The sequence below is a fragment of the Pteronotus mesoamericanus genome, unplaced genomic scaffold (assembly GCF_021234165.1).
Source record: "Pteronotus mesoamericanus isolate MK-2021 breed Mesoamerican mustached bat unplaced genomic scaffold, CSHL_Meso_final contig_347, whole genome shotgun sequence".
Classification (NCBI taxonomy): domain Eukaryota; kingdom Metazoa; phylum Chordata; class Mammalia; order Chiroptera; family Mormoopidae; genus Pteronotus; species Pteronotus mesoamericanus.
In genome coordinates, this window is record NW_026555137.1 from 4,736,261 (window position 1) to 4,762,839 (window position 26,579).

Genomic DNA, 26,579 nt, shown 5'->3' on the forward strand with positions numbered 1-26,579 from the left:
ATTTTTAGAGGGGTTAATTTAGTACGTGACTACATGCCAGGCATTGTGCTAGGCATTTTACATATCCTACTATATTCCTAGGAAAAATAAATTTTGGTTGATAATTATATGAAAATGGTATTGCAATTATTTTTAGGCATATATAAAAATAGATTGGCATTGGAAACACACATTTTAGTATTTGAATTAGTATCTTGATCACAGATTCATGTTCTCAGAACACCTGCATATGTCTATAAACATGAATATGGGCTGTCAGAGTTTTTCTTGGTATGCAGCAAGTCAAGGGACAATAAAAAGTTTCCCACATAATCAACTGTAAATTATTTACATTCGCTCTGTCATCATCTTCCTCGTAACTTTTCTCATTATGAGCTTTTTTACTTGGTGTTATTGTAAATAGGGAATTGGTTCAGTTAAAACACCAGTTTTCTTAAAAAACAATGTGAGCACTAATATACTAAAAAAAAAAAGTAATAACTAAGAAGGAATATACAGGCAGCTAGAGATGGCCCATGTATTCTAGTTGCAGACTCTGGAGGGACTTGTATAAAACTGGGCAAAGTTTCAAAACGAAAACATTACAGTGGAATGCATTAGGTTAATTTCAGTGTTTCATTTTTAATTCTGAAAACATTTAAGATGTAATTTTATTTTCATAACTGGAATTAACTGACAATAATATTTTCAGATTAGCAAATTAGAGAGAATGAAAGATACTCTCACAGGTGTAGTTACATTTTAAGGAATGTGGGGTAAATTCCCTTTATAGAAATAATCTAATTATTAAAGGATGGGAAAATGAAAATGGATTTCCCTTCAAATGATTGACAACCAGATCTCATTTTAAGCCAAGTTTTCTACTCCATTTATATTACTTTATGGTAAAATGTAGAGTAAAACACAGAATAAGATTTGTAAAATGAAAATCTGAACATTGAGTTCAATATTGGTCACAACAGTTATTTTAAACATTCTTACAAAACATTTTTATGGTGACTGTAAGAAAAATATATTACTTTTTAAAGGTATGTTTGGTTCATACTTTTTAAAGTAGCCTTTAAAAAGAGTGGTAAAATACGTACAACATGAAGGTTGCCGCCTGCACCGTGTTTAAGTGCGCAGTTCAGTGGAGTTAACTTCGTTCATATCGTTACGCGACCAGTCCGTCTCCAGGAATCTTTCCTCCTTGAGAACCTGAAACTCTGCAGCCATCAGACAGCATCTCCATTGCTCGCTCCCCTGGCCTCTGAGAAGCTCCACTGTACTTTGTGTCCTAGGAATATGATTCCTCTTGGCACCTCAGACAAGCGGAATCACAGAACCACAGAGTGATTGTCTTTTGTGACTGGCTTATTTCACTTAGCAAAAGGTCAGAGTTCATCTATGTTGTATCATGTATCCAAAGCTCCTTTATAAGGCTGAGTAATATCCCCTTGTATGTTTATATTACATTTGGCAACTCCGTTCATTTGTCTGTGGATACTTGGGTTACTTCCATATATTAGATATTATGAATAATGCTGCTATGAATGCAAATAGTCACATATTTCTTTGAGATCTTGCTTTCAATTTTTTTGAATGTATACCCAAAAGCAGAATTGCTGGATCATATCGTAATTCTATTTTCAGTTTTCTGAGGATCCACCATATTATTTTCCACAATGATTGTTGGCTATACATTTTCACCAAAAGTTCACAGAATTTAAAATTCCTTTGCATCCTCAAGGACAATTATTTTCCCTTCTTCCCTCTCTTCCTTCTTTCCTTCCTTCCATTTTTTTTCTGATATTAGACATCATATTAGATATGAGACAATATTTCATTGTGATCTTATGTTTTCCTAATGTTTAGTGATGTTGAACATCTTTTCATGCGCTTGTTGGACATTTATTTGTCTTCTAAGGAGGAATATCCATTCGAGTGCCTTGACTATTTTATAATCAGGCTCTTTTTATTTGCTTGTTTTTGCTGAGTTAAAGGAGTTCTTTTTTTATGCTAGATATTACCCTCTTATCAGATATATGATTTGCAAATATTACTGAATACCTCCCATTCCGTATGTTGCTTTTTTTATTCTGTTGATTTTGTCCTTTGATGAACAAGTTTATAATTTTGATATAGTTCAACTTGTCTATTTTCACTTTTGTTGTCTAGGTCAAAGAATCAACATTTGTCTTTATGGATTCTCTCTATTGTATTATTTTACGTTATTACTTTCTTTTCTCTGTCTTTTTTTTTTCTTGCTTTTGTTATCTTGCTTCTCTATTACAGGTGTCTAACTTTTTCAGTCTTTCCTTTTTTTTTTTTTTTTTTGTTTCTATAATGTAAGCATCTGAGATTATAAGTTTCATGCTTTGAACTACCTTAGCTGTATGTAAGAATCACTGATACATAACATTATTCAGTTTTAAATATTTTCTTATTTTTATTTTCTTATATTTCTGTGTTCTAGCTTTTTCCATTTTTGATTCTGAAGGACTTTAATTTCCTTGCCAGTTCATCATGTTTTAAAAGATTTATTTTAGTCCAGCATATTTAATTATTTCCATGTTGGAGACATTCTACTATTTTTCTGTAAAACTGTTTCCATTGTTTTTAATTATCTTTTTGTTACTATTTCAAAGAACAGATATAAGAAAAGAGAAAAAGAAACTATTTCTAGGTACAGAAGCTTTTCTTTAGAGGTGAACAATATCTAGCATTCTTGATGAGTATAAGCTACACTTGAAAAACATTTTAGTTATTAAAAGAAAAATTAGAATTTGAATTGAAGGAGTAGATCTGATCATACGATAAAAATAACTGACTTAAACAAATACATGGCATTTCTTATTATCCACTAAACATGTATTAGGTGCATGTGTGTATAAGGTTATTTGTATAAACAGAGGAAGACAGGACTGTTTAACATAATAATTTGGGGATAGTATAGACTTTTCCTCCTAGGTTTGACTAAAAACATTATTCTCATCTTTAGGGACTATTTAAATGTCTTTAATAGGATGTTCAGTTCATCATAGTGCATTCAATTATAAAATTAAAAATGTTTTAATATAAATTATATGTTTTAATTTTTAATTTGTATTCTTAACTATTAGTTTTCGAGTTGTGCCATGTAATTTGATCAAGCTGAACTAGGGCTTGGTTTTCAAATCTGTAAAGCAACAACACGCACTCCCGAAGGCAGACTGCTTTGCCCTCAGTGGAGGCTGGAAGGCGCAGAGGACCCCCACCCCTCAGCGCCACACACTCTCCTGGAAATGACTTATTGGGCGAGGAGTTAGTACTGTCAGTTGTAATTTTAACTGTTAAGCAAGGCTATAAAAACGGAGCAGTGATAAAGATTGAGGTAATATATTATTTTATAATAGAACTTTTTATTTAAATGTCCTTAAAATATTTTATGAATTTTATGCATAGGAATTACCCCATTTACTTTTGAGATACAACATTTATGTAAACCATTTATCCTGATCTGTTCTCTTTCCTCATTTGGACCATAGCTGTGATTGTCTGTGCAAAGGGAAGTGAACTCTAGCACACAAAATTTAAAAACAAACTAACAAACAAAAATCTGACCTACCCAGAGAGACTGCAGAGATGTTCCCTACGTTGCAGACTTGATCCACTAGATCAAGGTCATGGCCATTTTCCATATAACTAGTTCACCTTCCTTTATCCCCCACTTGAGCTTTCTTTCCAAAGGAATTTTTGACCTTGAAGAGATACTGTATGTTTTCCACAAGGCCATATGACAAATTAATCGTGTTTTTTTGTTTTCTCCGAAACTCTAAGCTTTCATCCCCCTGGTGACAGTCCTTGGCCACATGGACTCCCGGGCAGATGCTTCAGTGGCCACCAAAACGGCTAATTTAAATTCACCCGCCCCTTCCCAGCCTCGGGGCTCCCGTAGCCTCCACTGCACCTCTCCCGCGATGATGTCGCCGTGCCGCCAGCAGCTGCATTTGTGCTCCGCAGGATGTGTCTGTTGGGCAGTGCTGACTTGTACACTGTTTCAGAAAGTGCAAGTATCTTGACTGTGTCTTATTGTGTCATCTATAAGATAGTGGTAATACTTAGAAGTACCTGAGAGTGTTCTTGTGAGTGCTCAGTGAGAAAGGAGGCAGACGTTGTGGCTGACGGTGGTTGTCCTTGTTTCCCCAGAGTATCAGCTGAATACTGAAGAGCAAACAGCACTCTCTTATTGTTAGAGTATATGCATATGTTATGATTCTACAGAAGAATGATCAGTAAAGAAGTCCTTGTCAAATATTATTAATCACATGCTAGAGGTTTGTTTAATTTTGAGAAGTTTAAGAGTACAGTTTTTTTCTACAGAATTATATAACTTTTAAAAGAGGAAATCATAGAGAAAAAAATAAGACACTTGAATTTTTAAGTCTATGCATTTGATTTTATAGAGTAGAAAATTAAGGTCATGTAGTTCAAAATAATTCAGTGCAAGAATGTGTGAATATAGAATTCTTCCTCTGTGCAGGCTTCCATTTTATAAAATTTTTTATTAGTTTATTTCATACACAGTGTTACTTGTCTATTAGATGACTACATACTTTCCTAACTTTTATATGAATGGTTATTTGAATTACAGACTCATGGGGAAAAATTAAATTATCTGTGATTTTCTTTCGATTGTTAATTTTTTGCATTATAGAGTTAGTTGCTTTTAAAAATACCAAAGGGGAAAGAGAAGATACTTACTGCGTCTCGGCCTGTGATCAGAAGAACTGAGTCATCTTCCATTGATGGGGCAAATTACTGGCAATTTTCCAATTTGCCAGATTTTCACATATATCACATGAATAATTGAATAATGAGAATGAGCCAAATCCAGGGTAGTTAATTTTAGTTGGGTGAATTCAGCACCATCTGGGCTTCTGGCTTTACTAACTTTTAATTGACCTTGTTCTTTCAGAAGAGTCCTAATACCCAATTTATTAAATAGTTATTCAAGCTCCAACCAGAATGAGTGAGGCCGCTTGTTTGAATACTTAATTACTGCTTTAGTCTAAAACAACTGGCTTTTGATAGTAAAAGCTCCTTTTTTTTCAGTGTCCATTTAATAATCACATAAAAATGTGCCCCACTTCTTCACATTTAACTTACATTTTCTCACTCCTTTTGACTATTTTTTGTTTGGCCTCGTTGCGGCCTTCTAAGTAGAACACATCAACCCTGTGGAAAGCATGGCCACCTTCCATTTCACAGCCACGCTGACCACACCTGACATAGGTCTGTCTTATAAACCACTGCAGTTTAGTCATCAGCAGAGAGTCGTTCCACCGTTGAACTTTTGTTGGTGTGGACGTTGCAGTAGGCGCGCATGTAACAGTTAATTGGAGGCAGGGTCGGGGGACAGATAACACAGCAGTGTCCACATGTGTTACATTGGTGTCTTTGAAGCCTGTGGGGGATAGTTAACCAATTTATTTCCTATAAATACCAAGCACAGAAGACAGAAATACAAAGCGCGTGTTCCGTAACAAGTTTTGATGAGTTACCCGTAGATTCTGATGGTAACAGAAAAAGGTGGCTCTGCCTGTTTTTGCCTCCCCAGCTTTGCGAGTATAAAATGGCGATCTCGCAATTCAAGCCTGACTCCAGCTGAAAGAGTATAATTTGGGGAATGAATGATTTATGCCTTGCAAAATTAAGACTGTAGATTTTCTGAATATTTGTTTTGTCACAAAACACCTACTACATGTGGGTGTAGAAAAAAAATTAATAGCAAGTTGAAATCAACTACACACATCTTAAAACCTAGGACCTACTGTATAGCGTTTTTATTTTCCTTAACTACATGGAGAAAATCATGACATTTAAAAAGAGCTTATTCTAAGACATTATAAAACATGTGTTTTATGAAATTGAGTTACTGTTTAAACTTAATTTTATTATGCAAAATTTTCATAGAAAGATTGACAGTTTGTCTCAAAAATGTAATTACTCTAAAAAAAAACAAACCTTGGTTTTGCCTTTTTACTTTATGTTGCTTGAAATGAAGCAGTTCATTTATTACAAGTTCAGATATTTAATTGGTTAGGTACCTTGTTATAATTCGTGGATTATAAATGTTTGATCCAATGTTTAATGTAGAGGCTGTGCCGTCATGAAGAAATCTCAGTGAAATGATTGCTTAAATGTTTAAATGCAGATTATTCTTTCATGATCAGGTAAATATAATTTTGGCATTTAACTTACAAGTCTGTGTCTGGAACAAGAAAACAATTTGCAAATTCTTTGACTTAGCTTTATTTATGAATTATTTTGTAAATTTTGCTCATTAATTTCACTCAAGCTTATTATCATGGTCAATATTCATATGAATGTGAAGAATGGACAATATGAGACACAAATCCGTGCCTGCACAAGGACGCGCCCACCGAATGGACTATGATGTAAACAATGCACCCCAAACCATTGTAGTTTGGCACAGATTTTACTTCTTCAGAACCCTGCAGAGTCAGTCTTATTAGATGTCTGCTCATATATGAAATGACTGTCCATCAGTGAGGTTAACAACCTGCTGACACTCACAGAACTTTGAATTCTGCGAACTGAATTGGTGGGAATGGGATTTCAAACTTCAAGTATCTAACACCTAAATCCATTCCTTTTGGAAAAACTAGCATTACCTCCTCCACATATTTAAATTCATATATGAAATGCAAATATTTTCCATTTTGTAACCAAGATAAAGAATGGCTTTTTAAAGTAGTAATGGAAAAAAGATAGAGACCTTATATTTGTTTATTTCTTTTTATACAGAGAACCAGAGCTGACATTTTATTTTAGCTCAGTATGTCTGTCTTTGCTTTCTCTACACTGATCAATAATTACCAAATCTGTATAATTACATGTATGTAATTGATGAAAAATTGTGGTAAGTGGTAACAGATGTTAAACTGTATTTCCAAAATTTAGAAAGAAATGAGTTTGCTTGTTACACAATCCCCTCTCTCTTCAATTTAAAAAGTCATTTATTAACAGCATGTATATATACTCTTTACATCAAAACTTTTGCTCACATCTGTTCAAACAATGGTTTGATTTAAACATGGATAATACAAATTATTATTTACATCTGTGATGGTACAAGCATGTGGTACCTTTATATTTTTATTGAATTAATTAACTTTGGGAATAATGACAGCAACTATGATAATTGAATTCTGCATTATTTGTATTAAAATTGAAATAAAAACCTGTCTACAGAAAATGATTTAAAGTTATGTAAGATAAAATTGAGTAACGTTCAGGCATTTCATAGCCCTGCAAATTTAACATTTTAAGAACTGAAAGTATATATCATTAGCCATACCAGACCATTCCTTATACATTTCTTCATAACTCCATCTCCGTTTCGTTTTATTTACTTCTAACATAGACAGAGCCACAGTGAATTCTTTTGCTTCCCAGGGAGGGGCACTGTTTTGTGCAATCATGCTAATTTGTGTTCTCTAATCTCTCGGTTTGGCAGCTCATTCAAATACACCAGTTGTTAATGGTGCTTCTCAGAAATCCTGCATGTAAACATTCTGCACAACTCATATTTGTCATCATGCTTTTATGTGCATGGATTTATGCTGCTACATCCCTTGCCTCTTCCAAAAACACCTTCCAAGCTTTGAAACCCTTAGAACTGTTAGATTTTTTTTAAGTGGTATTGGTGTATCAAGTGTCAGGAGGCAAAAGAAAGCAGATCCTCTCCGCAGCCTGGTGCTTAGCCTTCAGCCGCTTTGGAAACGCTCGCTTCAGAGCCAGTCATCTGGGCCATTAGGGACGCTTCCCTTTTACCGGCCAAACGGGAAACAGCATTGTTTGCGAGATGTGGGAGCTGCACAGAAAGAATGTTAAAAGGGCCAGCTTTATATCTAACAGTTACACGTCATAAAACTAGGGAAAACTAGTATTGATTATTGGTGACCATTCTTAACATCAGTATGATTTTACAGATGTAATTAGAAAGTTGTTGCTACTAAAGGTTGGCAAGTCAGTTAATTTATGATGCCTACGCTGTATTTCTTCGTAGTTGGTTGTGCTTGGACATTATGTTTTAATATTCTGTTGTGTCTGCCAATTTCAATGAATACAGACAGAATTAAAATTATAAGCCAACCAATTTAGTTCTGAGAAAGGCAATGTAATAATGGCCTCTGGGGCTTAGGCAGCAACTTTATTTTGTGTGAATTAGCAGATAAAGATAAATCATTTCAGCAACTCCATCATCTAATTTTGTCACTGTTTTTAGGCTGCTTTTTCTTTGTTATTGAGTCCAAAATATCTAATGTCAACAGTGGTAGCTTCTGTATTTGGGGGAAACAAATATATATGTGTAATTTTAAAGAAATCATGGTAGTTAATGTATTTTAAATATATTGAATACAATTACATATTCACATAGAATTTAAATATTAATAAAAAAGGCAAGGGCAGTGTGGCCCAACCATGATGTAGGCATTACTGAAACAGAATGTGTTGATAGCACTCTTGTTATCCAATCTTCTGTATGAGGTGGGTAGGGGTAAATGATAATAAATATTGTTGTAGAAAAGTAAACATTACGTGGACACACAGAAAAATAGATGCTTGCAAGTCAGAATTTTGAGCAGGCAAGCACACAGCTCTAATCAACTAATAGAGGCTCCTTAGTGCCAACAAAAACATTTTCAAAGTAATGTTCTGGCTGAGCTGGTTATAGCCCATTTGTGTGTTTTACAAAATAGCGGTGCTTCTAAGAGGGCCAAGTTCCATTAAACTCTAATGATCATGCCTATTTCACCTGAAATGTCCCAAGTTATGATAGGAAAATATTTGTATTCTGTGAAGGCTTCAGGTAGAATGCAACGTTATTTGGATACAATAGTGTTCTTATTTAATAGAAGCAGAATACATCTGGATAGATGGATTCCTTCAATGCCTTCAGGTAATATGCTCTCGTTATGATAACCATGCCCAACAGCATGTTTTCAGTTCACGCCATTGCTGTTTTTTTCCAGACTTAAATAACTGCCCGGTCTCGTTACAGCGGAGGGGAACCTTACCTTCAGGGAAGAAAACACTGCAGCCAGAAGTTTGCAGTATACGCACCATCATTCCTTCTTGTTTTCTCAAGTTACCCCAACATCAAACGCTCTACATCAATCATGGTGTACTGGATTATTTTGCAAGCAAATAAACTAACTAATAAGGCCATAGTCTTGGTAGCTTTACATGACAAAATTTCTTTTTAGTTCATGCACGCATTCATCCCACGAGCTGCAGGGGAGGGGATGGGGTGAGGGTGGGTATCAGGGTCCCAGAATGACGGACCTGGGTAACCGAACATGGTCTTCGTTCATTGGTCCAAGTAAGCCACTTGGACACACTAACTTTTAAGGACACCAATAAATCCCACCTTATCCTGTGTCCAGGAAAAAGAGACACTGAGTATTTGTATTTGTATTTAATGACTACCCCTTCCAATGTGGTGCTTAACTGTGCAGTCATGACTCCCTTTACTTCAAGTATTCTTATCAACACTTCTCAGTCTTAATTCAATACTTCCTATCTGGGTTTTCACCAAAAATGTATAGAGATTATAGCAATGATCACATATCCTTATGATACCAACCAAGTGGGGTGAGTGGAAATGAATGATCTCAGATCTCAAATCAACATCTATGTTTTTACACAAATTATACTTTTTGGATATACACAATGAAAGTGTAATATTTTACTTTCATTCTTTATATGAAAATATTAAAAACTGATCAAGAGAAGAATTTTAGATGAACAATTAGTTCTTGAAATTAAGACAACAATTTGCTGTAGTTACTAACAATGCTGGCTTTAATTCATTGATTTAGTTAGTTGATTGATTAATTAGTCTCAGTCTGGTGACACTCTCAAAGAGTTTGCCCTTTAGATTTGGTTGTTGCATGACAGAGAATAAATCAGTCAGGCGGGGCAGCAAAGTGTTTTGTCCAACTAAAATGTCAGAAGGTCAATCCAGACTATGGCCTTCACAGAGGTTAATGGACTGGGGTAATACCAAGTACCCCTGATGCTGAAGGGGGTCCTGGGAAGCTTACCCAGTCTTGGGTTCTTCACAGCCCTCCTTAGAAGGTCTGTGAATATAAGGGAAGAGAAAACATATTCAAAGTGAGTTAGATTAGTAACATGTATACCCACCAGTAGTGATAAATTGGCCAGAGGAATTGTGCTATTTAAGCTATTGCACACTTGTATTATTGCGCATAAAAGTATTTGAAAGTCTTTGAATTGTGACTCATTGATTCCCAATTTATCTTGCTTAGTATAACCCTTGAGCCCTCGAGGTCAGAGGTTTTCTTACATCTATATAGCTAATGAGATTTCTGATAACAGTAGACAGTAAGTAGTAAACCATGAATAAAATATTTTTGTTAAATTAGTGTTGTTAGTTGATTTTAGAAAATGACAAATTTGTTAAAACTGTTTTACAGCCATATCTACCATTTTTCTAATTTGGCACACCCAACTTAAAAGTAATTTTGCAGCTTGAGAAATTGCTAAGCAGGTTGGATTTGAGTTTCAAAATATGTTATTAATAATTATTGTAAGAAAACACCTCCAGTTTTTCTTTTGATCATGTTTTTAAAACTTTTTCTGCGATTCCATAGTGCCCTGAAGAGTCTACAAGTTTCCACTCTAACATGAATAAACAAAGGAATCATTAGAGTGATGAAAATAAATTTATTCTTTTTTCAATTTCCCTTAGAAAATGAAAAATACTACATTAGTTTTTTTCTTTTTTAATAACTCTACATTCATATTCTATGCACAATGAAATCATTTTTTATGAGTACATCTTTTCTCAGGGGGAAAAATCAGTAGAAACGGTCTACTTTAAGTGGCTTATTTTTTCCTCTACATGACTGGGTTTTAGAATATTCACTCCAATGAAATAAATTATAATACTGCTTCTCTTACTCACAGCACATGACATACTATTACAAACAAGAGGCGCTCTCATGTAGTGACCCCAGCTAAGCTACCAAGTAAACTTTTCAAATGAAAACATTCAGATAGATTATGTATTTATGAATAAAAATAAATTTGCTTTTCAGGGAGTTTGGCCGCTGGAAAGTAAATAACCTTGCAGTTGAGAGAAGACATTTCCTCGGCTCCCCTCTGCCTCTTGCCCCCGAATTCTTCCGCAACATCAGACTTTTGGGACGCCGACCCACCCTTCAGCAAATCACAGAAAACCTTATCAAGAAATATGGGACACATTTCTTGCTATCTGCTACTTTGGGAGGTACGACTCTTTGAAAATACTTGTGCCTGTGTGTGCTTGTGCATAAAACTGTATGAATTGAAAAAAAAGTATTGATGAATCCAGATAGCTGCAGTCTGAATAATTCTAGAATTCACTCATTAAGTCATTCAACACATTTACTAAGTTATTACTAAATGCCTTGTATGGTGCTCACAGAGGTGTTATATGAGGTGGATGAGTATTAGTTTCTGCCTAGAAACAATTTACAGTTTAACAGCATTCATTAAATACAATCATTGTTATTACACAGTATAATACCAGGTGATATGCCAAGTTGTGTTTAAAAAATGAGTAAGCAGTAGTCGAATCACAGGTGGAAGTCCTTAGGTTACAGAAAGCAGGACAGATTTTCTGGAGTACATATTGAAGATCTAAAATCACATTTTTAGTATTTCTGATTATGGTTGATACATGATATGGAGGAAATGATAAATATTAATTATGCATAATGTGAAAGTAAAGATTGGTAATATAATTTATTCCTTAATTTATAAATTTATAAACATTCAGAAGGCTATGGTTTAATAAGGTTAGATCCATATTTTATTATGGAGATGTATAAGTCAGCATTTTTAATGCACTTAAATTATATTTTGGGAGGGAATGTCTAACAGGAAAAATATGACATTTGCCTAAAACTTTAAAATATCCAGAATTTTATATATTTTATTTCATGTATTACTTGACAGGATGTCCGACCATTCCATTTAGAAATGGATGTCATTCTGCCCCAGAATGCAGGGCACCGAATAGAACTGGATAGAAAAGCATGAGAACAGCGAATTTCTCAGTAAGTTTCGAGAGGTCAGGGGGCCGAGTCGCGCCCGTGGGGAGGCGGCGGGAAAGACCGCCCGCGCTCTGATTCCCAGCTCTCGGTGCCTAGCAGCCTCTCCCCATGAGTCCAGTCTGTCAGCAGGTCAGGCCGCCGCTACGCACTTAGAAGAAAATCCGAGTGTGCGGCCCCGGTGCATCTGGCCCCGGTGGCAGCCTGCAGCTCAGGCCGCGTCTCTCCTCGCCTCGCCTCTCGGCGCTCTCTCTCCTTCTAGCGGCCCCGACTTTTCTGCTCCTGCTCCGGCGTTGCTTTGCGCAGGAGGCCCTTCCTGCCCATCCTGCCAGCGCCAGTGCCCGGCGGACCCCTGGTGCTCTGCTCTCCCCACCTGTGACCTTACTTGGCATTCTTTGTAGAATTTTTAGGGTGTGAAATGTTTTATATATTTGCTTCCTGGTTCATCGTCTGTCCTTCCTGCAGATTTTCCTGCGATTAGGGGCCTTACGTGTAGTTGTCACCCCTTCGCCCTGCAGTCAGATCAGTGCTTGACACAGGTTCTCATTAAGTAGTTAAGTGAATAAATAAGGGCAGCAACACTTTGCTGGGAGGCTGAGGTTTTCCAGTTCGCTGAATAAACGTCAGAAGGAAAATATATGCAGAGGGTGATCGAGACATAATTTAGGAAGGAGGCTGAAGGAAAGCAGCGCACCCAGGGAGCCACACGTGCCACTTAAACAGGTAGAGGCTCGGGACTGGAGCGAGCGCGCGAGCAGGACGAGGCGGGCAGCCCAGGGCAGGCGCACGAGAAGCCTGAGTCTGCGCGTGGCCCAAGGAGCTGGGGGCGGCGTGGGTGGTCAGGCCGGGAAGGCTGGCCCTCGGCGCACGCCCTCTCTCCGTCCCCTGCGTCTGCAGACGGTGACGCAGAAACAGCGAGACCGAGGGACCAGGCAAGCCTGGCGCTCACCCTGGCCGCCCCTCCTTTCTCATGTTCCCGGGCCACCAGTTGTGAGGCTGGAACAGCTGCGAAGGTCCATCTCTGCGTTCTCAGTTTCTTCGGTAGAGAGCGCGGCCGGCCCGCGTGCGGGGCAGGCTCTCGGGAGGGTTGGGTACACGCAGGGCCTCGTCCTGGGCGCCACGCGTGGCGGACTTTAGACGTGATGCGTTTATGGTACTGGTACTACGGTGGCCCGGATAGCCAACACACCCCAAAACTTCCTCATAATTATGCGAATAGACTCTGTGAAAGCTGTGTATTGGGCCTAGTAATGTCGATTATTACTAATGCAGTAAAAGCTGAAGGAGCAGTGAAAAATTATTTCCATAACGTCTCGTTAAACAAGTCCAGTTGTTTTGAGATAGATACAAGGCTGCATGACCACTCTCAACAAGGTGTGGTGCCCGGAAGAATGTTTCAGGACGTAAACTAAACGTATTCCCCAAATAACGACGGGAGGGGCAGAAGGCGGGCAGGGAGGTCAGAAAGATGAGATGATTCTCATCGGACATTTTTTGTTCTTTAGTCACAAAATTACAGTGACTTTTTTATTTGTTTCATTGTTTTTGGCATTAGGGATGCCACATTTTTGGAATAAGATTAGCTTTTGTTTTGTAGGTTTTACGTGGGATTAAATCACTTCTTTAGATGGACTCTTCCAATGTACACACTACGCTGTTTCAAAATTGCTTTGCTTCAATTATTTAAAAGTCTTGTTCAAGCATTTTTTAAAGGGGTGGATCCCTCACTCACCTTCTAATCTTGGCATTTTCCAATGATTTAGTGTTGCTAGCAGTTTCTATTGGAGGTATTTTTCTTCTCTAAATGTTACTTATATGTCTCTCCTGGAGTCTGTTGGGTGATGTTAATAATTTAGATAAAATGCATGAAATTATTTAAGTAGCTTAAGGATATAAATTATTTCTAATTAAAAGGTATACCAGGTTGATTTCAGGCAATTTTTAAATTATTGCTGTTGTAATTACACTAAAGCTTTTTTGTTGCTCTAAGTATATTTTACTTCATGTATTTTACCTGACTGAACATGTAATTGTGTTACTCCATTTTAAAAAAAAATTCAGATTGGTGGTATTTAACTTGAACTAATTCTCTCTTACTCTTTAATTAGCTCACATTATGAAATAATTCTAATACAGACACACTGTATTAGAATGGTTTCTTAATTCTAATGACTGTGGATGTCATATATACAGCAGACATTTTAAACAAAAAGCCAGTTATTTTATAACTAGAGGCTTCCTAAGTAACTAGATTTGCAACTAAATTTACACATTTTTAAAAACAAGTTGAATGTAAAATAGTCACTATCAATGTTAAAGTGATGAAAAGGAAATAAATTTTAAAAAAATGTTTTTTCCCCAGAGTTATTTAGTACACCATATTATTGACTTAGATATAAAACTTTGGATAGCAGAATTGAAGCCTTAAATGGGATATTTTATGATAGATAAAGCCAGTGATTGAATTATCTTGCTATAGGGACAAATAAATTATTAAAAACCCTCTTCAATATATATTGTTTTTCCCATTTATTTCATCTTATAGCTTCCAGACTATTTATCAGTATAGAAATTCAGCTTACTTCTCTTTGGATAATGCTATCTAAACTCCATAACTGCTTAAATATCTAGAATAAGCTGCTCAATTTGCAGAATCAATCTTGAAACAGATTGTAGTCCTGGGATATATTGATTTCTAGCTAAGGAATATATTTCATGACTGTTTTCATAATAAATTTTATTATAATAAATAAATGACAAATACTGAAATAAAAGTGTATCCGTGTACTGCATACAGGCATACAAAAGAGGGAAGAAAGTTAATAGGGGAAAACAGAACTTAAAATTTGAGGGCCTACTTGGGAGAGGAAGGTTGTCCACCAAAAAGCACCAGTCTGGGTTCTGGATCCACTGAAAAGGACAAAGGAAGATGGAGACCAGAAAATTCATTTAAAATTTCATTAAAATGTTACAATAAATATTTCTAATGATTTTAAACGTGGCTTCATCTCCAGAATCACACGGACTGGTCCAGCAACTCGCTCCAGTCATAGCCCTGGGCCACCCACCAGCCCAGGGGTTCTGGAGGAAGCTGGTCCCCCAGGCCTAGGCAGTGAGGAGCCCGCCCCGTGGGTGGCCCTTCCTCACAGCGCCTCCTGAAGAAGGGGCCCGCGGGCGGGCTCCTGGCCCAGGCCCTCCCCTGCCGCAGCTCGGCCAGCTCCCTGCACCCCGTGGGCCGGGCGGGGACGCAGGGACGGCAGCAGTAGTTTGGGTGAACGGCCCTCCCTGGAAGGAGAAGGCAGGGGAGAAAGGTGCTCTTCTCCTGATAGAAATAGTTTTAGAAATTGGACTGAAATTTCTTCTAGGAGCCAATAGATAATATATTGATTTGTTCATTTACAACTTTAAAAAATATGTTTCATTTTGAGCACCCTAAAGACAAGTCCAGTTGGATCACTGGTTTTGAATGTACAGAGTTTTAAAAGCCATAATTAAATTTTTAGGGAAAATAATTATCATTGTCTTTATATGTGATTATTTTGAATGTTTCTTTGGGAAATGCTTCTTATAAGCATGTATTTTATGGTTAGCATATTGCTCAACTTCAGCATTTTATTAGATATTCCATTTTGTTTAAATATATTTTCTTCACTGATAAAATGAAAAAAATGCATAATTGATGACCAAAGTAGTAGTAAGTTACTAGTTATTTAAAATGCAACCTCAATGACAACATAGTATGTTCATAAGTGAGCGTGCACAATAGTTTATTTAGTCTGGAATTATTACCATATATTGCTTGTGTAGGTATCTCTTTCAAAGAAAGAACAGTGTTCAGAAGTCAGGTAATAAGATATCATATGGAGCAAATATCAGTGAGATTTGCCCTATTTTCTTGCATCCCCAAAAGTATAAGAAATGTAAATATTCTCATTTAATTTCAGAAATACTTAATTCTCACTTATCTCTATGTAAATTAAATTCTGTATAAAGAATCCACTGGTAGTTTTTAAATCCCTGTCATACATCACCTTCTTTCAAAATTGATTAATGGGTCTTTCTCATTTTCACTTGGTCTCTTCTTAAGAAGTACAAATTTAGTTTAAGTGTAACACAATTAAGAAAGCCAATCTGTCAGAAATATGTGCAGTTTATTTCTTAAGCAAATACAAATACTTATTGAAAATGCATGGAACTCTTTTCTCTAGTAGGATGTGTATTCTGTTTTAAGAAAAAAACTGAAAGAAAAAGAAATATTTTCTGAAACTTCATATCCCAGAGAACTATTAAGTTCATGGCACTGATGGGGAACAAGCCCGCTATGCTGGTGTTTAAGTATTTACTCATATACTTAAGATTAATGATGTGGCTTCCTCGGTCTCTCGCCTTCTTTCTCTGTCTCTTCCTCATCTTTATCTCTCATGTTCTGTAGTAAATAAAATGAACATTTTTGAAATTAAAGCAGTGCTGTTAATTAACTTTTAATTGTTTGTAAAGCAGTTCTGGACTGAAATGAAACCATTTATGTAAATAATAATATAAAAAAGAAGGAACGGAGATTAAAATTACTATGTCAGTTCCTAATCAGGTTCCTGTCAATAAAGTCAAAAGATAGATGCTCAATTTTAGCATATTATAAATTTGATTATACAACTTTTCACTCTTTTTCATAACACTTTGCTGAGGTAGATAACTGCCCCCAACCCCCCGTCCACTTGTTCGGCAAACACGTAACGAGGTCTGTAGTAGTTTAGACACCCAACATTTCCCTTAAAGGATCACGCAGTCACTGATACAGACAGACATTTAAACTGGAAATACATTTTGCTGTGATTTAGAGCCTCATTACTTGAGTGTGGTCCACGGTCCAACAGCATCACCTTGTAGCTTGTTAGAAATGCAGAATCTCAGATCCCATCTCAGATTAATGAATCAGAAGCTACGTGGTAACAAGATCTCCTTGTGATTTATATGCACATTGAGTTAGAACAGCACTGTGTAGAGTTTCTCTATAAATTTAGAGTGTTCTTAAGTGTCCCAGAAATTTCCCTTTTGAGAATTAATCTTACCAAAATAATAGCAGGAGTCTATTAACTATATATAACAAAAATATTCACTATAACATTGTTTGTAAACAGCTCCAAAATACAAGCGACTTAATTATATTTCACTTGAGGTAGATGCATTTCATCTAACCTTGGAACTATTTATTTCCAATTCCTCCTTTTTTTCCTCTTCATGTTATTCCATTGAAAATGATATGCTTTCTGAATAAATTTGTTTAGAAATATTTTAGATGTTTATGGGGGTTACTGTTAATAAGCATAAGGTCAGTTTTCCTTTAGAGTATTTTGCAAAACATACTATGTTTCCTTTTCAAAGCTGTGTAAGGCTGGCTCTTTTCTTCCCGTAATATCTTGCAGATGCCAACTGGTGTTAAGCCAACATGTCTGTTTTTTTACTGTCTTAATATATTTGGTTGTGCTTCTTGTCAGAAGCCAATTTTTCTAAGATCGTTTTTTCCCTCACTATGTCTCTTTGTTTCTAAAACACTGTCTTATTTCCTATAACACTACTTTGGTGGAAAGATAGATATATTATCAGGATGAGTACTTTTTAACATGTTAAGGAAGGGTGGTCATCAGTAATGAGAGCAAAGCAAACACTGTGAGAACTGAAACACAATTTCAAAAGGACAGCAATACTCAAAATAACCTAAGACTTTAGTTCAAGGGATGATATGATCTGTCTTTACCAAATATAGAATAACATTTTTGAACGAAAAGGACACATCAAAAGTAAAACCTACAATTAGATTTAAGCTATGCTTGCAATGGTTATTTTTGTAAAAAGGATTTCTACTCAAATAACAGCTCTTTATAAGTAGAACTCACACAAAAGCAAAGCAGATAGTCACAGTGAGATCTTCAACTGAAAGGAAGTTCAGTGACCAGGAAGACATGCGCCATAAATGCACTTTTTTTTTTTTCCGGATGGAATGGTAAACATTACATTAGTCAGTAGACTAACCCAAGGTCAGTAACAATGATGCAATAAAATAAAATAGCCAACCTATCAGGGTTAGCTTCATTGAAATTTTATTTATTTTTTTATTTAATCTTTATACTATTTTTCCATTACTATTTAGTCCCTTTATACCACCCCCCCACCCCTAGCAATCCCCAGACTGTCGTCTATGTCTGTGAGTTCCATTTCCTTTTTGCTCAGTAGCAATGATGAAATAAATAAGTGAAATAAAATAAATCATACAGCCAAACTATCAGAGCTGGCTTCATTGCAATTTTAAAAATCTCTGTGGCTTGAAACTGTAACCGTAATGATGTGTCTCCCTGCGGATCCCCTATGATTCTCCTCGTTCTGGGAGTCAAGCTGGAAGGTCCTCTGGGGAACATGCTGCCCTGCTGGCAGAGGAGAAAAGCAAAAGAACCGTTGTCACTTGGCCCTGACTCTCAAAACTTGTCCTAGGTCATGGCGTGTCTTGTTTGGGTATAGTCCACTGACATGAACATCTTCCTTTCTAATACCGCGTGGATGGGAACCATTCGTGCACTCTCAGCCTTTCCCCACAGAGACCTGTAGTCCGCGTGTAATTTTGCATCCAGGATGGGGCAGAAACTACTTGCAAAAAGTAATCCAGTCTGCCACACCATCATCATTGGTTCATCCCTAGGGTTTTTTTCCTCATTCTCTTATCCATGGTGGTTTGGTTTTTTTTCCTGACTTTTTTGATATCATTTCCTCTCTCTTCAGTAACTTATACATGACAGTGCACATTGAGAACATCCAAATGAAAAAATAACAATATGAAGGTTCTTTAATTTCATATTCTCATGGATACAATATATATAATTTAAAATTTAGGGCAGAAAAATACATAATTATGAGGTCCACAGCAAAACACATGTACTTAATCCCCCTTTCTATGAACTGATCATAGAATAATATTAAAGTCATGATGTTTTTTGTTTTATCGTGCCATATTTCTCATTCTCTATGAAATTATCCTTCTGTGCATTTAATGTCCATAAACTACCACAATATTTTAGTTGCAAAAGACATAGCTACAGGGTTTCTATGTGAAATAATCACATCTTTATATATCCACAGTATTTAATCCTTTTTACTTTCTAACAGACTCAAAATGTTGAATAGTTTTCAAAATCACATTTATTTCTCCAAAACATGTAGATGTCCTTTGGAACTCATGTCATGCTTTTGAACTGCAGCTGGCATAAAAACATGAGTAAAAATGACATTTGAACAAAAGTTTTTTAGTTGATTGAATAATATCTAAGTTTTCAAAACTGAATATTGTATTATTTACATATAATTCAATGTACTTTTATAATTGAATGCCTGAGAGAGATTTACAAGTAAAGTTGAGAATGCATTTTTCTGTCTTTAAGACTGACTGTAAAAGTCTCAAAGAGTGTGAAGACCATCAACATCACGAAAGCATGATAGTTGTGTATGATTAAAAAGAAAAAAGTAGATCTCTTAGGAAAAAAATGAGCTTATTTACCATTAGATTGGACTTGTTTAAGTGTCTTAACTATTTAACAATGCATGATTTACAAAACTTTGATGTAGTTGTGTGGTCTGTTGTAGGCAAGCTTTCTACAAGGTATTCATAAAACATAAATGAACAATTGTATTTCGAATAGCCTCACATGCTTCACTGCAGGGAAAACTCTTACAGACCTGAACTAATCCTCCACTGTAGAGAAGAACCATGAGCAACTTCTGAATGGATTCTCTTTATCGGGTTATTGGAAGGCATAACCAACTGCTGTCTTTAATAACAATCCCATATATCTTGATTACAAGATATACTATAAAACAATTCTAAGTTTAGGTGCCTGTGGTAAAATTCAGTATCTGTGAAATGCTAGCTTATAAAAACTTAAAACCTCCTCATTTTCTGTTAGATCCTAATCTAAAAATGTAGAAGGAGCAAGGATCTCTCTGGAGCCTCTTTTATGAAGACCTCCCAAGGCTCCACTTCCTAGGACTGTTATCCTTGAGGGGACTCCTCTGAGGAGGTTAGGATTTCAACATATGAATTTAAGGGCGTGGGGGCGCAAGCATTCAGACCGTCGCACTTGGGCATGTGCCGTGGAGCTGAATTAACGGCCTTTAGACTATCGCACCATGTTGTCCTTTCTCTGTCCGTGTGCAGGGCGTTGGTGTCCGTACTCTCTCACAACTTGGCACATGCATGGATTCTTCTCAGGCTCACTGGTCTTCCTGAGACACCTTCACACACATTTCCACAATAGTGGGTCCCCTCTTCCTGAGCAGAAATAATAGTTGGGGATTTTTGTTTGTTTCTGCAGTAACTTACCTATATATTCTCTTCTCTTTTGCTTAGAGGTGTTCCCATCAAAAGCTATTTATCAAGCACGTAACCTAATGCTGTTAATAATTTGACCCACTTATTCATAGTTTTGGTGGATTTTTTCCCTTTTTCTTCAGCTACTCTAACGAGTCCGCTTGATTTCCAGTATTTCTGATACCAACTGACCTGACCTCTTGCAGAGAAACATGGGCTGTGACTCAGGATTGGATAGTTACCCAGACTGTGTCATTTTGAAATGGTATTATTTTAATTTGGAGAAGAAATGCCGACTACTCTTCTACTAGAAAACCTCACTGATTGGTTTATAAAACTGGCGTGTCGGTTTATAAGTGGGCACAATGCCGCCCAGACAGACACATGCCTGGACACAAGAGAACAGACATTGGGTTCGACGGCCGCGTGCTAGATGAGGAGCGGAGAAGGCGGAGGTCTGGGGATGGCTAGCTCTTACTGTCAAACCCAATTGATGTTGGCGTTTTGTTTTGTTTTTTGATGAACATTTGAACACAGAAAACGGTTACAGTTATATATATGTGCCCTATGCAGGCAACCTCTGAATTTAACATATATTTACATAAATATAGATGCATTTATATGTCTGCCCTGTATTTTAAGGGTATAACTGAAGAGTAAATGACAAAGATATCTTGGTCATGTTTATATGTGTCATGCTGATCTGTGGCAAACATTTCTGCGTAATTATAATTTTATGTCATGCATCCTGCCTAAGTTCATTTTTACATAGTTTCTTAATTTGCTTTTGGGCCACATGAATGTTAGGTAACTTCACCTCTATCAGAAATGGAATAAAATCTAGGGACACTGTTCTGCAAAAGCAGCTGTTCAACAGGCACTAAATATGCATTTACAGCCGTCAACCTCCCAAGCGCTTTTCTAGGCACCAGGAAAATACTCGTAAAATGACAGGAAGGTGAAAGTCCTTGCCCTTTTGATGTTTATCCCTCTTTTGTTTCATTATGTCTATCATTTCTCCTCACCTGCAGATAATTTTTTAAAATGGATTTTAAGTGGTAAACTGGATCGTGTAAACTATATTTAATGCAGGAGAGGAGTCCCTCACAATTTTTGTGGACAAGCGGAAGCTGAGCAGGGGATCTGAAGGAAGTGATTCAAGCACCAACAGCTCTTCGGTCACTCTGGAGACGCTGCACCAGCTCGCGGCCTCCTACTTCATCGACAGGGACAGCACCCTTCGGAGACTGCACCACATCCAAATCGCGTCCACTGCCATCAAGGTAGGACATGGGTTTGCCCTAAAGGTAAGGGCGCCGTTGTTTGTCCTGTCCCTAAAGGTCATTTGAATTATTTGCATGTCCCACTGATTTCAGTAATTGTGTTTTGAAATTATTTTAACATTCCCTCATGACTTCAGTAATGTAATATATTCAAGATAAAATTATGTGTATCTTGATGTAAATTTTTAACTTGGTCTTTGGGTCAAGGTTCTTCATCTGTTAATTGAAGTATCTTATATTCAAATTATATAAATTTATCTTGGGATACACAGAATTCTTCACAAAGTGTTCATGGATAAAATCTTGTTTTAATAACGTTGATTTTTTTATAAGTCTGCAAACTTTATTAATTTAAAAACATTATCCTTAGAAAGGGCTTTGTTAGACTCCAAGTGATCAGTGACACAGAAGTGATGAAGAAGTCCTGTGTTAAGAAGTGTCTTCCCTCAGTGCTTTTAGAATTAAATGCATGTTTTTGGTTATAAGTGTCTAGAAGTCAAGATACCCCATAATCTAGAGTTAATGGGCAAACTCCATGTGTTCACTAAAGTCCTTTGCCTGTGACTATATTAAGGTTGAATTTACTAAAGCTGAGAGGGAAAATAAGGGGTTTTTTTGTTTGTTTTTTTGTTTTTTTTTTAAGGAGAGAGAGATGGTGGTTTCCAAACCAGTAGACTTTTTGCCATATTTCTCTGGCAGTTTAGGTCAGCATGTATTGTTTTGGCCAACAGCCATTGCAAAACTAAAAGACCAGAGAGTTGGCTCAGTGTGATCCTGGACAAAGTTAACAAGAGTAAAATAAAATACAAAGTTTTTTTTTTTTTTCCAATTGCAGTATTTCACAATTATTGTAAAAAGCAGTCATTAAATCTGTTGTGTTGCTTTATGAGATTAAAATTAATGCGTGCCATATTTTCTCAGTTAATTGAAAAGTGAGGACTTCGGTGTCTGGGAATGCTAGGTAAAATTAGCTCGAGAAATGTCTTTTGTGATGATGTACAGGAGAGAATAAGGGTGACATTGGAATGTCTTTAGCTTAAGGTTACACAAATAATACTACCCACCTTCAACAGTGCTGGTAGATGAGGCTGGGAAAAAGAGTTCTGTAGACATAAATTATGCAATTATAGTTAGTTTATTTCTAACCGTAGGATTTAAGTTATGCTGAATAATCAAGTACACACATAGTAGTTATGCTGTATAGATAAAAATGAAGCCAGAATGAAAGAAGATGTTTTAGTTAATTTAAAAGTATTGTAAGTGAAGGTATTGTTAGAGATACTTAGCTTGAGGTTGCTGAGGAGAAATAGATTTTTTTTCAGAAATCAATTTCATTGATATAAACAAGAACTTAAAGTGCATTTTCTAATAGAAGACATCATTGTTGTAAGTGTGTTTATTATATGGCTATTGATTTTTTTCGCCCAGCACCTCGTAAAATCATACAATAGAGGTTTCGTGCGCACACTGAGAAAGAAACATCCATTCCCACTTCATGGAAAGACTTAACGGATACTCGCGCACACTGTCTTCTCCAGGCGGGAACCGGGCTCACCGAAGGCGCCTGCTGTCGCGGCGGGCACCGCTCTGCCCGGGGCTGCTCCTTGGGCCTGGCGATGCCTTTGGGGGCTGCCAGGCTTTACGAAGCCGGAACCCTAGCGGCGTGGGCCGAGTGAGAGCCTCCGGACAGCGGCTTCGAGGAGTGACCTGGGAAGAGCGCTGGGGCGGGGAACGGGCGGCAGGCGCAGCGCCTGCTCCCAGCAGGTGCTGAAACTAGGAGGGGGCGACGGGTGTGGCCCAGGGCAACTGCGGACGCAGTCACAGCACCGGGGCGTTGTAAGGGGACCGGGTGTTGGGGGAGGGGAACACACCCGCCCTTCCAGGATTCGGCCTAGGCGCGGGCCTCCCTTCTCCCGCAGCTGCGGTTGTAAGTGCCTGGCGCGTCCCTGCTCCTGGGCAGCAGCGGCGGCCGGGACCGTTGTCCGAGCTGCGGGGAGATGCTCTGTGGTGGAGCGGGTGGAGTCCTCAGGCCCGCGGGCCCCGGCATCGCACGCACGCTTTCGGGTGCTTGTGCGTTTTTCTAGGGAGCGTGCCCTCTTGTTGTTGTTAGTTAGCAAAGGAGTCCCTCCGCAGATAAAGGTGTCTGTGCTCAGTTATAACATAGTTGCTTAGCCGTAAGTCAACTTGGTAAAACTGACTGAGGGGGTGAGGGCAGGAGGTATGTACCTGGAATCCAAGGCATTTAATTACTGAAATCCTTTATAGCTGAATAAATAATTCAATGCCACGTACTTTTATAATATACTTAAAAATCAAGAGCTTAATTCCTTTACTAAATCCCTAACGGTTCAATGACTTGCTATTATATTTTAAACATTCGAACTAAGTGCACAAAGATCCACCTTTTCTCTGATTAGGTAATAATACATCTTGTGTTTTAAGTGCCACATAGTAAGCATGCAATTCCTTGAACAAATTCACAGAATTTAGCATAGTTTTGTTAAAAGGTAAGGCCAAACAAGATCATTATCAGGTAACAGCACAAATATCATGAAATCTATAAAAAATTATGCCTGCTTTTATCATGCTAATTCTTACAAAAACTCAAAAGAGTTGGACAAATAGTGTTAATTATGAGCACTTTTTAGAAAATGGAATAGAGCAATTTGTTGTTCTTATAATTATGAATGTAAATGTAGACAGTAGTGTACTAATACATCTGTAAATAAATAAAAGAATAGCTCAAATGCCTCTGTAGCTTAATTAACCATTGCATTATTGCAATTAGTAGCATTTATATCAAATATTATTTTCAATATTATTCCAGTGTAATAATATATCAAGAATAATAGGTACACTGGCCACTGTTTTCAAGAGTCAATTCAATTGACTTATTACCTAAAGAGCTAAAGTTTGCTTAAGGTTTATTTTGATCTAGTCTAATGAACTTGAATATTACATGATTGACAAAGATGAGAAAATAAAAATAAGTTATACACTTTAGGAAAAATGTAATCTAACACCTCATATAGGCATATACATTCCAGGGGACCGAACCCACAACCCAGGCATGTGCCCTGACGGGGAATTGGACTGGCGACCTTCCACTTTGCAGGACAGTGCCCAGCCCACCGAGCCACACTGGGCAGGGCAGAACTCTGATCCTGAAGACACGTGGCCCTGGTTAGTGCCTCAGTTCACCACCTATTGATTACATGGTCTTGCTCAAATTAACTGTATTCTCTATCAGTTTAACCACCTATAAAAAGAATATACTAATATCACTTACATTATATTGCCACCACGAATGTTAAAAGATTTAATATATTTAAGGTGCTTACAACAGTGTCTAGCACATATTAAGTGCTATATACATGTTAACTTGACTCATTAGCCCGCAGTTACAAGTACAAGATGAGGCAGATAAACAGAGGACTCTGGAGCAAACTCTAATACAGAAAAGCAATTTGAAAGAGAGTAGGACTAAGTCAGGACCCCCTTGCCCTTTGCAGAAGCAGTTGGGTGGTACAGAGGGCAGACTGCCTGTTAGAACTGAACTACAGTACGATAATCCACTTATTGGAATTTATGAAAGCTCACTCAACCTATGATGAAGTTCACTTTCTGGTGAATTTAGGCATTTCCACCCATAATCACTGTTGGAGAAGGTGGTTTGTACAACACTCTCAAATTCTTCTTTCCAAATTCAGGGAATAAAAATACGTTGGGGGATCCCAAACTTAAGCAACCTTTTATTTATGAGTGGTCAGTACTAATTTTCGCCTAGATTGTTACTAATTCTGGACACTGAGATTACTCCGTCTAGGTGTTCATAAATTGCTTCCTATCTTTTTAACAAAGTACTCATTTTTCATGGCTCAGGGAGGTAAGAGACTGTTTGCTCCCCTCCTTCTTAAATTATAGCAATTTTCAACTCATTGGAAAAATGAGAAAAACCTTAGGCAAGGTCATCTTCAAAATATATTTTTCATCGACTTTGTAGTTTTGAAAAAAAAAAAGGTATAAGGGTGGTCTAAGGAAAGAAATGACCTCCATACCAGTCACTGTCTGTGTCACCAGTAAAGGGAGGACAGTGCTAATAAACTCTTGTGCATTTGAGATAATTCGATAATTTTTATTAGGAGAAGTGTGGACGTGTAAGAAATTATGTCAATCATCAACCATCAACACTATCTTGACAAATCCTAAATATGTACAATATATACCTCCAGTCCCACCCTCAAACCCACCCCCTCTCTGATTTTTCCAACCTAAAATGTTTTCCTGTTTATCACATTTTTATCAAATTCTAAGTGGGCGGAAATAAACTCTTCATATGCCACTCCACATTTCTTCTTTCTCCCTAATCAGCCAGTGGGTCCTGTAGGTTTCTGTGGCTCCTTCCCCTTCCTCTGGGCTCCTGATGGGAACACGGTTCCGGCACTTCTTACTGCAGAGCCCGTAGCTGTTCTCCTTGACTTGACTTTCTTGCCTTTGAAATGCAGCCTGCAGGCTGTGCCAAGAAAAATCCCTTGCAATACTTTCTTGAACCACACTAAGAAGCTGCTCAACACCTGAAAGGTTTTTTATTTCTGGTTCTATCTGACACTCCACAGGTAGCAGTCTCTGGATTTGAATGATGCAATGTCTCTCATCGTTTCCTCCACACTGATCTGAGTAATGGTATAAAGGAAACTGGGAAGGAAGTAAATAGAGATACAGAACCATCTCAGTAAGCCAGAGTGTACATGAATGTGGAGATTTGACATGCTGTTGATATATGTGTAAAGTCAACAAAATAATTGCATTTTTCTTCTTTAACATTCTAAACCTTCA

At 37.3% G+C, this 26,579-nt stretch overlaps 1 protein-coding gene across 2 annotated transcripts in view; it reads left to right on the plus strand.

Annotated features, from left to right (window-relative positions):
* The window catches only part of BRINP3 (BMP/retinoic acid inducible neural specific 3), a 186,356-nt gene that overhangs the window by 81,421 nt on the left and 78,356 nt on the right, over window positions 1-26,579 (plus strand). Inside the window, exons 3-4 of one of the 2 annotated variants that reach the window (XM_054576450.1) lie at window positions 11,112-11,302; window positions 21,553-21,743. In XM_054576450.1, the coding sequence (XP_054432425.1) occupies window positions 11,112-11,302; window positions 21,553-21,743 (382 nt within the window). The remainder of the gene's footprint in view (window positions 1-11,111; window positions 11,303-21,552; window positions 21,744-26,579) is intronic. The other variant, XM_054576451.1, reaches the window with a different exon arrangement.